At 35.8% G+C, this 12,506-nt stretch overlaps 1 protein-coding gene across 1 annotated transcript in view; it reads left to right on the forward strand.

Moving 5' to 3' along the window:
* Positions 1 to 12,506, forward strand: part of LOC124541890 — a 69,285-nt gene that overhangs the window by 33,404 nt on the left and 23,375 nt on the right. The window contains exon 2 of the mRNA XM_047119802.1: positions 5,292 to 5,630. Coding sequence (XP_046975758.1) covers positions 5,292 to 5,630 — 339 coding nt within the window. The remainder of the gene's footprint in view (positions 1 to 5,291; positions 5,631 to 12,506) is intronic.

Consider the following 12,506-nt stretch of genomic DNA (forward strand, 5'->3'; position numbering starts at 1 on the left):
GACTAACTGTGTTCTGCTGTGATTTTTTAATTTTTTATCACAGAATAACTACTGTCGTACATTCTTGGCCGACTTCAAAGATAAGGACGTTATCTATATCTATTTAATTAACCGAATTAATAATACTTTAATTTTTTTTAGTTAAGTGCAGTCCATATGTATGTAAGACTGTTTTCTACCGCGTATTTCCTAGCGTGTGTGTAAGGGACAGATGTTTCGGGGGTAGCTTAGTTAAATAATAGCCTGTGTTCTTCCAAGTTTGTTTCATATGGAATTTTATAAATATGATTACTAGTTTAGCCTTGATATCGATATAAATAAACAAACAATATAATTTAATTTTGCATTTATTTTGATAGGATATATGATTTTTGTATTAAAATATTATTATGTTTATTGTTGTATCAACTCTATATATTTCCTCAAATTAACTCATATCCGATCAGCTGTCATGATTTTAGTATGTTAGTAAGGATATAGAAAATAACGAGAGGTCTTTGAATATGAAAAATTACAACATAGTATAGAACAAAGTCGCTTTCACTGTCGCTATATCGCTACGTATGCTTTAAAACTACGCAACGGATTTTGATGCGGATTTTTAACAGATAGAGTGATTCGAGATTAAGGTTTTGGATGGTATAGTAAAGTAACTCTGATTTTAGAAATTTATAACGTGATGGCGTAATTAAACAAATTCTATAGTATATTAATGTTGTAGCAACTCCATATATTTCCTTAATTTAACCGATCCGACCGATATATCGATCAATAGCCATGACTTTGATGGAATTTTTGAACACAGACAATTAATGTCATGATTAATTACTTGCAGAATACTTGAATGCAATACTACTCGACCTTAGCATGAAGTAAGTACGTAATAAACTTTAAACATCCCACTGCTGGGATTTATTACACCATTCCGCTTAGGGTTAGTGGATGCAAATATATATAAAAGAAAGTCCCCCGGCCGTGTCTGTCTGTCTGTCTGTATGTTCGCTATAAACTCAAAAAACAACTGAACGGATTTTCATACGGTTTTCACTACTAGACAGATGGATTCTTAAAGAAGGTTCAGGTATATAATTTATACCAGTTTTTGTATAAATTACTTGAAATAGAACGACAATTGTTAAACATATATAAATTAAAAGTAAAAATGTAAGAATAAGAAGGGGTGCTAGTATAGTAGGTATGTATGTATGCCGCTGATAGATGCCATTTCCAATTGACTATGATCTAAGAACCGTACAGGTTATAGCGACCTAGGAACATAAAAGGAAACAGAGAGAGCTACTTTCTAGACTCGAAACGACAGTATGGATGTTTTCCTTTATTTACTTTCTAAATGTAAAACTATATGAAAAGATTTGTTAATTTGTCTGTTCGTTCATAAATGTGAGACAACATCACATACATTACTCTGATCCCAATGTAAGTAGCTAAAGCACTTGTGTTATGGAAAATCAGAAGTAACGACGGTACTACAGACACCCAGATCCAAGACAACATAGAATACTAATTATAATCTACATCGACTCGGCGGAGAATCGAACCCGGGACCTCGAAGTGGCGTACCCATGAAAACCGGTGTACTCACCACTCGACCACGGAGGTCGTCAATTCATGATATGTAAAAGAATATGGTATTGATTTCTCATTACATATAAACTCAAAGAAATTGTAAATATCAGATAGACTCTTTACTTTACTGGGTTGTAATGTTGTGGACTCTATTCCATAAGAGCAGTAAAGCCAAATAAACAACAACAACATTCTGTAAATTTCCCACTGCTGGGCTAAAGCCTCCTCTCTCATTAAGGAGAAGGTTTGGAATGTATTCAACACTGTTCCAATGCGGCTTGCTTGAATACACATGTGGCAGAATTTCTATGGAATTTGAAATCAATGATGTGCCGCTTGAAAAAAAAATTTACTCAAAAAATATCATTTTTATGAGAAGGTCCTTTTTATGTCCAGTTGGCTTACTTTACTTTGTCGAACTTATTACAACTGTGCCGTAATGTGCTCGACGTGTGCTGCCTAAAGTAAAGTAGCGGGGCTAACAGGACTTGAAAAAAAGGACGTCCTCATAAAAATGTCATTTTTTGAGTAATTTTTTTTTTCAAGCGGCACATCATAGCACATACTGAGCACATTATTTCAGAACACTTTTTTTTAACAGAAATTCAAAAATTGCGGTGTAATCATTATGGACATGTTAACCTCTGCTGTCCAATTTACCATTAACACATAAAGATAGTAAAGTATTAAATAATGAAGTGTCGCTGAGGCAATATGGATAAGTGCGAAAGAAATGTCCGAGAACAAAATGTTTTACTACGAATAGCATAGTATTATGAAATCGTAGACCAATCTGTGCTGTAACTTGATACTCGTGACCGCAAATTGACCGCAGGGGTCATTGAACTCGAGAAGGCTGTTGTTACATTTATTGGAATTATCTTTATTAATTATAAGTTGTGCCCGCGACTTCGTACGAAATTTTGTATGTATGGTCATTTGTAATAGGTATAGACACTACATCAGTATAAAATTTGAAATTAATAAACGTATTCCTCAGTAGTTGCAGCCCTCAGCTTCGTTCGCGATTTATTGGTTATTTGTCAGATGGTAGAATTTTATCATATTCTTTTGAGTGGTTTGGCTGAGGAACAACAACATACAGACATACAGATAGAGTTACTTTCGTATGTATAGTATTAGAACAAATTAATAACCTATAATTACACGGTAAAAAATTAAACAATTTGTAAACAACAAGAAAATAACTGATCACAACTCACGCAGATGTTGTTACAGAACAATCACGATATTACTTATGATACGGTAGTATCATGAGAAAATAATCATTTCCCTCCATTGTGATACGTGTATCCGGAACAGCGGTGTTATTCTGTATTAAATCACTTCGTATCTCACTCGTGGAATGTTGAGACATGTGTACATTCACTCATGAAAGCGTTTTACGCTAAATTATCGGTTTGCGTTAGTAATACTCGTGCTCCCTTTTTTTTACGTGGAGGAAGGGCATTTACGCCTTCCGCCCGGCCTGGGGACCAGGACGGGTATGTGGGACTCAACCGGGGCCATAAGGGCCCCGTGCCAGGGCTGAAGGCCCTGTCCTACCCATTAAAACCACCCTCGGGTTTCCACCATGACGCCGAGTGGTGAGGCAACGGGATCGCCCAGGGCATGCAACTGCGACCCCACCAGCGGCAGCCGCCGTAAAGCGGCTGAATGACTAACGTGGAAAGCGCACCTAGTGCGCGCCTTCCTCCTCATCCTCCACGTGCTCATGTGACGAACTCCCCCGAGTCCGGCACTGGAGGCAGGGCGTCAACGAAGCTGACGCCCTGCGGCGGAAAAGAAGGTGGGCTCCGCCGCTGACCGCCGGTGTAAAACACCTGGGAGGCTCGAGTAGCGAGCCCTCCCACTCCCTCCTAGCCAACGAGGCCACTCACATGGTCCGCCCTGACGAGCAAGCTCAAGCCGGCCCCGTTGCCCAGGCACCACGAGAAGGTGATTGAACATTAAGAATTTCATATGACTCAATTCGCATAATTTGAACACTACATCTCGAGTTCTGCAGCCATAGATGCTAGTCTCGAGACCAACGTCAAATATGGGGTAACGCCAGGTATGGGGGATACCTGGAACTCATGATGAGGTCCCATCACTTTAGCATTGAACCACCTCTGTTAGTGGCCTAAGTAAACCTCTGTAACTGGAATTAGTTATTTTGTTTTATCGTCACAGTTATCTCTATAAATGAGGCAGCAAGTAAATTTTATGTGCAACTGAGGTAACATCGGTTGTTTGTTCGCTAACTTATTCCGTTAGTGTGCCTCTATAGCCGAGAGAGATACTTATTTATACCTGGGTAGCTAAGACACCGGGTTAGTGTAATATTCTATAAATGAAACAACATTGGTCCCTTGCAGTCTCACTTAATTTTCACTGTATTATAATCAATGTCGCGTATTCTGACATCACGTTCGTGTTCTATGGTGAGCATCGAATTTGTGTTTCGAGAATAGTTCAACGGAACATTTGTCAATCATAATTGTCTTCCGTTTCAAACGCAGACGATATGGTAGTTAGTTTCGAAAGCTAAAGATTCTATTGTTTTTTTTTTTCTATATTTAAAACGTCATTGTTAATAATTTTTGGTCATGCCTTTGGTGATTTTATATGGTATTGTCTTGGGGTTAACTTTCCTGTGATAATTTGTAGGGCTTGTAACATTGAATATTTATTTATTAATTTTGTACTCTTTGGTTTTGAAGATTTGGTTGAATGTTTTACGCTTGTTAATTCAGATGTTGTTAATGAAAAGAGTATCTTCGTTGACTTACATTAAATTATTATATAATGAATTGTTGCTGTAGTTGTTTTATATGATGTGCTTTTAAGGCGTCCGTTACCAGGTATAGCCTGATAAAATCAGCCTATGTTCGTCCTTGGAGTTCAAGCTTTATAATATATTGTATCATGATCGGTTTACTGGTTTGATCGTTAAAGATCAACAGACATAGTTTATTTCGCATTTATAATATGATATGTACAAAAACAGATAATTTTTGTAATTGTTTTTTCAACAGTACATTTAGAATTATTAGTATTAAAATCTTCTCCGAAATATAACTCCTGGTAGAAATTTGAGTCATATGTTCAGATAGGTTTTTTAGTTGCACGAAATTGTGCCCCTCGTTAAATTATTCTAAATATAATCTATATTGTATTTTTTTTTGTTGTCTCTACTCTTATGGTAACGTATCACACACACTAAAACTCGTAAGCAGGGGCGTTACTCACACTCATGCACGTTAGTAACATTTAACGTAGAAGGGCGGGAATTTTTAGGTGAATAGATATTTACACTAAAATGTGTCTTCATTTATCAGTACAGACCATCTATCTTAAAAATAAGCCATTATTTATCGTACAAAGTAAAGAATAACAAATGGTTATTGTGGGTTATCCCTAAAGATAGATATATACAATCGCTGACTTGTTTGAAGATATTATTCAGATGTAAAGGGTTCAGCCAGCGTTTGCAATTTAAGCGCAAAAAATATGTTTATTTACGACATCATTAAAAGCCTCCTAAAATGATCAGTGTTTTGCTTCTGTCTTATATAAACCTTCCTCTTTAATCAATCTATCTATTTAAACAAAAACCGCATCAAAATCCATTGCGTAATTTTAAAGATCTAAGGGTTAGACAGCGATGTGTAATAATAATGTTAATTTTCTCTTTTCAGGATCAGAAGATCTACGATGTTCCATGCGAGGTATCCCGTCCACCAACACCAGATCTGATAAAATCTGACTTCCAAAGGCTACGCGATAATTTCGAGAATGCGACCCACAAAACCATAATACAGCCAGTTAATTTGGAAGAGAAGCCTGAACCAAGGCCGGTGATCAAGAAGATTTGGAAGTCATCGGAGAACGTGACGGAGGACTTTAAGAATGCAAAGCGGCAGATTGAGAAGAAGTTCGCAACGGACGTGAAGAGGTACAAGCGTAATGAGAGGGATTCGAAGATGTCCCTCAGTTTGCCGAAGAGGGAATCCCAACTGGATGTTGATAGAGAAAATGTAAGTAGATTTTTGTATGTAAATGGCCATGTGGTTTGAACGCGAGCGTCTGCACTGAATATTCGTGTGCTTAATAATAAATAAATAATAATAAATATGAGACAACATCACATACATTATGATCCCAATGTAAGTAGCTGAAGCACTTGTGTTATGGAAGATCAGAAGTAACGACGGTACCACAAACACCCAGACCCAGGACAACGTAGAAAACTAATGGTAATCTACATCGACTTGGCCGGGAATCGAACCCGGGACCTCAGAGTGGCGTACCCATGAAAACCGGTTTACTCACTCCACCACGGAGGTCGTCAATCTGTGTTTATAATTCGTCTCGTGCTCGGCGGTGAAGGATAACATCGTGAGGATATTGTATGTGTCTAATTTTCCAGAGATTCTGTGACACGTGTATTCCACCAACTCGCATTGGAACGGCGTAGTGGAATATGTTCCAAAACTTCTCCTCAAAGAAAGGGAAGAACCTTCGTTCAGCAGTGGCAAATTTTTTCTAGAATTTTTGGAAAAAGGTTTTAATTTATGTCATTGCGAGGGATATGGGCAAATAGGCTGATAATTTATGGTCACCACTGTCTTTTTACTTTACTTTTCTATCATGAATATAATAATGCATTTGCTAATATACTTTATATATCAATATTTTGTTCCACCAAGTCTCAATTTTTTTTTAATAATTTAAAACTTACTAGGATACTACAACAGAAACGAATACCGTTTCCCAAAAAGGATGTAAGGAAGTCGGAAATGTTAGTTTAATTTTTTTATTATACATAATATTCCTCTCGAATAATTCTGTTTATTGATCAACACCGGCAACGCACCTGCAAGCCCCCTGGTGTTGCAGGTGTCCATGGGCGGTGGTAGTCACTTTCCATCAGGTGAGCCTCCTGCTCGTTTGCCAGCTATATCATAAAAAAACCGTCAACAACAGCCTGTAAATTCCCACTGCTGGCTTAAAGGCCTCCTCTCCCTTTGAGGAGAAGGTCTGGAACATATTCCACCACGCTGTTCCAATGCGGGTTGGTGGAATACACATGTGGCATAATTTCTATGAAATTTGTCACATGCAGGTTTCCTCACGATGTTTTCCTTCACCGCTGAGCACGAGATGAATTATAAAAACAAATTAAGCAAATGAATGAGCGGTGCTTGTCTGGATTTGAACCCGCAATCATAGGTTAAGACTGTAAAAAAAAAACCGTGTCTCGGCCATATCTAACTTTGTAAACACAATTCAATCCACAATCTCTCAAACTTATAATTTTCCTGTTATGAAAAATACTCCCCGTACACCGTAATTGACCTTTGATTATAGGGTCAATGGGTTTCCTGGAACGGTAACATACATACACGGAAATCTATAAGAAATTGTACAGCTTCAAATGTTTATAAGTAGTAGTCTGTTCATACAATAATATGAAACACATGGCGACATATATAGACACATAATTGAATATATATACATTACGTAGTATAAAACAGAGTCGCTTACCGCTGTCTGTCCCCATGTATGCTTAGATCTTTAAAATTATGTAACGGATTTTGATGGGTTTTCTTTTACCCACAGGTATTTGGCACCGGTAGTATATATCTATACACATACTACCCGTGCCCGCGACCTTGTACGCGTTTGAATTTAACAAAAGATACTACTGTAGCCGAAGTTACTAGTTATTATATCAGTTATCTGCCTGTGAAAGTCCCGTCTAAATCGGTCCAGCCGTTCTATTAGCCGGAACAAACAGACAGACAGAAAAACATGTCTGTTTTTTGACAGACCGACAACAATTGTAAAAAATGTTATTTTGGTATATGTACCCTGTATACATATATGTATTGACTAGGAAAAGACTATTTTAATATTACAAACAGACACTCGAATTTTATTGTATGTATACATATTATAGATAGTTCCACGCGATAAAAGAATTAAACAAACGAATAAGCTTTATTATCTTTGTGTGTGTGACAACTACGCTTTGCACTTCACAAACGCTATACAGCTATAGTAGTGTGCGTGTACTTAGGAGCCAATCGTTGGCCTCTAATTTCTTTTTTTTCTTTTTGGCGCGTAAACTTGACATTTTCTCTAGATAAACAAATAATCATAGGGTATAGCTCGCACGGAGCCCTACCAACGAATATCTAGTACGATTCAATAATGTATATTTAATATTTTAAGATGAAATATTACGTACAATTGTTTGTTGTTATCAAAACAGCCATTGTCTTAATAATCTTCAATTGTGGGAATGTACTAAACTACTAACCTTAAAATATCTCATTCAAAAATTAATCTTATCGCCCTCATAATAAAGTTGAAATTGTAAATCAGTTTGTATGTAAATGTGGAAAAGAGATAGATTAGGACTTTGTACGTGCCAAAAAGGGACAGCGTTCTATTACTTAGTGTAATTGCTTCTTGTACAGTTTGATAGAAAATTGTTTAATGATTAAGGTATTATTTATAATGGTGTATTCCGTTATAGTACGGTCAATACAAATATTATGAGTAAAAGTTTTTTGTCTGTATGTACATGGAACATTAGAAATCGAAAAGAAACTAACATACCAAATACGTAATTAATTATAATCCTTTATCGGAAATATTAGTAAAATTATAATTTGATCTTACATACAACAACAACAACATCCTGTAAATTTCCACTGCTGGGCTAAAGGCCTCCTCTCCTTTTGAGGAGAAGGTTTGGAACATATTTCCCCACGCTGTTCCAATGCGGGTTGGTGGAATACACATGTGGCAGAATTTCTACGAAATTTGTCACATGCAGGTTTCCTCACGATGTTTTCCTTCTCCGCTGAGCACGAGATGAATTATAAAGACAAATTGAGCACATGAATCAGCGGTGCTTGCCTGGATTTGAACCCGCAATCATCGGTTAAGATGGTCGCATTCTAACCACTGGGCCATCTCGACTCCTGATCTTACGTACGTGAACAAAAAATATAATTACACTTAGAATAACCGAAAAATATTATTAAATCTATACTAATATTTTATATGTGAAAGTAACTCTTGTCTGTTGGTCGCTCTTTCACGACCAATCGAATAAACCGATATTGATGAAATTTGGTAGTAAGCAAACTTGAAGTCCTAGGAAGGACATAGGGTATCCTTTTGCCTGACACATAACAATCAACCTTCTAAAACGCGAGGTGACAACTAATAGGATATTTATACTAAGTTACACCTAATACACACTTATATGCTACATATCCGATATTGATGAAATTTATTAGGAAGCAAATTTGAAGTCCAAGTCCTTCCTTGGCTATACATACATAGGCTACATTTTTGCAGCGAGCGAAGCCGCGGGCGATAACTAGTGTTATATAATTATACAATCTCTGCCTCCCAGGCTTTAAAGTAGCGTTGAAAGTGTAACCTAGTGATTGTATAATTATAAATAAAATAAATTTAAACGTATTAACCAAAATCATCTCAAGACCTTAGTTCGCGTCGCCCTTGACCGAAATTTTAAAGATCTGATGATCAAACAGACGTAAGAATGCTACTTTCTATAAATGTAATATAATTTGAGGCTGTTCGTGTTAATTTGTTTTTAATTTTTAATTGTGCCAAAATAATAAAAATAAAATATGTCACCGTAAGATTACAAAATTCGTTAGATTACAATCTATCTTTTTTATTTCACGGGTTACAATATCTATAACTTGGTTTACTTGGTGATAGAGCTTTGTGCAAGCCCGTCTGGGCAGGTAACACCCACTCATCAGTTATTCTACCGCCAAATAACAGTACTCAGTATTGTCGTGTTCCGGTTTGATAGGTGAGTGAGCCAGTGTAACTACAGGCACAAGGGACATAACAGCTCAGTTCCCAAGGTTGGTGGCGCATTGACGATGTAAGGAGTAGTTAATATTTCTTACAGCTTCATTGTCTATGGGTGATGGTGACCACTTACCGTCAGGTGGCCTATATGCTCGTCCGCCAACCAAAGAATTTTGTAATCTTACGGTGACTGATATGACGAGGAGTTCGGTAAAGATTCGTTATCAGACGATGATGATATTCGTATGATGATATTCTAAATATAAGTCTTGTCGTTCTTTCGATACTCAAAATCGAAATCAAAATAAACTTAATTCAAGTGGGCTTTTACAAGCACTTTTGAATCGTCATTTAACAATTACGTGAAGCTACCACCGGTTCGGAAAGTAGATTCTACCGGGAAGAACCGCCAAGAAACTCAGTAGTTACTCTTTGTCAACATTTAAAAAATACAATCGTATTAGTTAAATACAATATATGTATATAATGTATCCTGCCTGGAAGTCAACAGGTATTACCTCACATATAACTTTTCGGCTGTGATACGTCATACTGACGTTGCCAGCATGGACGATAAAATAAATAAGTCCTAATTAAACTTTTTGAAGCTTCTACGTATATAATAGACAAGTGTCTATAGTTATGTCAAACAGACAACGTGACAGATTGCCAGTATTGTGTTCCGGTTTAACATGCGAGTGAGCCAGTGTAACTACAGGCACAAGGGAAATTTGTAACTATGAATAACCAATTTGATTTTAAATTTAAATAGGTTTAATTTTCGAAATAATAAGTTTATCTATAGCTAAATTTTATTACCGATTTTTTAATCTAAATTATAATTTCTAACACTTTTGTTTCGAAGTGTACAGACACACATAGAACAGTGGGTACCAAAAATGATAAAAACCATAAAAAACTAATTACTAATATATCTCATAAACATGTACAGTATATGAAAATCACTAAACCATCTCTGATTGTTATTAAGTATTTATATAGATACAAATGAACAAAGTAAAGTAAAGTAACAGCCTGTAAATTTCCCACTGCTGAGATAAGGCCTCCTCTTCCGTTAAGGAGAGGGTTTGGAACATATTCCACCACGCTGTTCCAATGCGGGTTGATAGAATGCACACGTGGCAGAATTTCAATCAAATTTGACACATGCAGGTTTCCTCAAAATGTTTTCCTTCACCGCCGAGCACGAGATGAATTATAAACACAAATTAAGCACATATATATATATATATATAGAGGCTTGTCTGGATTTGAACCTGACATCATCGTTTAAGATGCACGCGTTCTAACCACTAGGCCATGTCATCTCGTTATCATATTCATCACAGGACGCTTATTATAGTAAATAACAGCATTGTAAATCTGTTTTATTTGAAAAGAGCGACGATACGAGTTTGCCGTTTACGTAAGAATACGTAAATCTAAGATTTGTTTCATGTGTGTGTATGTCTGTGTGTGTGTCTATGTATTGTGGTAAAGCGTCACATGCCATTTCTTTTTCACTACGTGTTCTGTGTTCTGGAACAGTGGCTATTATCTCTGAGTCACGGTCTGTACAAAAAAATGGCAGCCGAATGTCGTTGGTTTATATGCTGCTATTCTAAATAATTTATTTATTATTTAAAAAAAAATACTTTTTTTTAAAGAGATTCACTGGGTTTGGATTGGGTTAAGTGGTGCATGTTAAAATGTTTATTTGCGATACTCAAGTCAGGATATATCAAAGTTGTGATCGTATGTCTCATGTGTTGTAAAGAAAGGCGGAACTATTAGTGCAAATATATGTGAAACAACTCGAAATTCACCGTAGAACTAGGGTATGATATGTCAAAATGTCATGTGATATTGATATTAATAATTATATGTGTCATACTTACTTATCACCGTATGTAAGTTGTCAAGATTTCACGAGTGATTAAGGGATAATTTGAAAAACCTTTCGTCTTCTCCATCCTACGTGTCATTGGCGAAATATTCAGTGCTCTGTCAGCGCAATTAAAACTTAGAATAGAATTGAATGAAATCTTACAGCGCGAATGCTGAACTAGAAATGATTTGTCTCGTGACAAGATGACGTATGACTATAGTGACTGAAAGGTGATTAATAGGAGACAAAAAAATATTTCTAAGTAAGATAAAGGAACTAACATTGTTGACAAAGTATTTAGAATGTGCTTATTATAATTTGTCATAATTATTATTTGTCTCGTTATTCCTTAATGAATGTATGTTCTTGGAGATTTAAATAAATATAATCAAGCAATAACGTACGACATGTAAACCCGCCTTTAACGTAGTACAAGGATTCCACAAACGAACGGTTTAGTTGAAAATCGAACGGCGATGCGCGCCGTTTCCTTTTCCGCCGCCATTTTGGAAAATATTGCGTTCTATATTCAAATGTCAGTTAGATAAATAACATGGGATAAATATGAGTGATTTTGATAAATAAATAAAAGAAATAAAGTTGTTATAGTGATGTTCCATAATATTGATAGTTTTATTTTAATTGTTAGTGAAGTGCAATATAATTGGATTGTAACAACAATGAATATTATTGTATGAAGCATCGAAGTTAATTATATCGTAAGTACGGGATGTTACTCACGTGTTAAAGCAATGTTATTAATTATATCTGCACGTTTGTTTGTTACTTTGATCTATATTTGAAGATATATACATGTATATGTATATCAAAATCTAAATATACTTAATTCAAGTAGGCTTTTATAAGAACTTTTGAATTGTCATTTAACAACTATTTTAAGTGAAACTACCACCGGTTCGGAAAGTAGATTCCACCGAGAAGAACCGGCAAAATATTCAGTAGTTTTTCTTTTTAAACATTTAATTATAATATGTTAGCTAAATACAATTATATATGTGTATTATATATCCTGCCTTCTTTATCAAAGTAATTTTTACAATTGAATTTAGGAAACGGCAGAGTTAAAAATATCTGTGGAATTTTAAATAAGTGTATATAAAACACGGCTGTAAATAATAGTAAAAATTAAATTGTG

Source organism: Vanessa cardui, chromosome 29, assembly GCF_905220365.1.
Source record: "Vanessa cardui chromosome 29, ilVanCard2.1, whole genome shotgun sequence".
NCBI classification, from domain to species: Eukaryota; Metazoa; Arthropoda; class Insecta; order Lepidoptera; family Nymphalidae; genus Vanessa; species Vanessa cardui.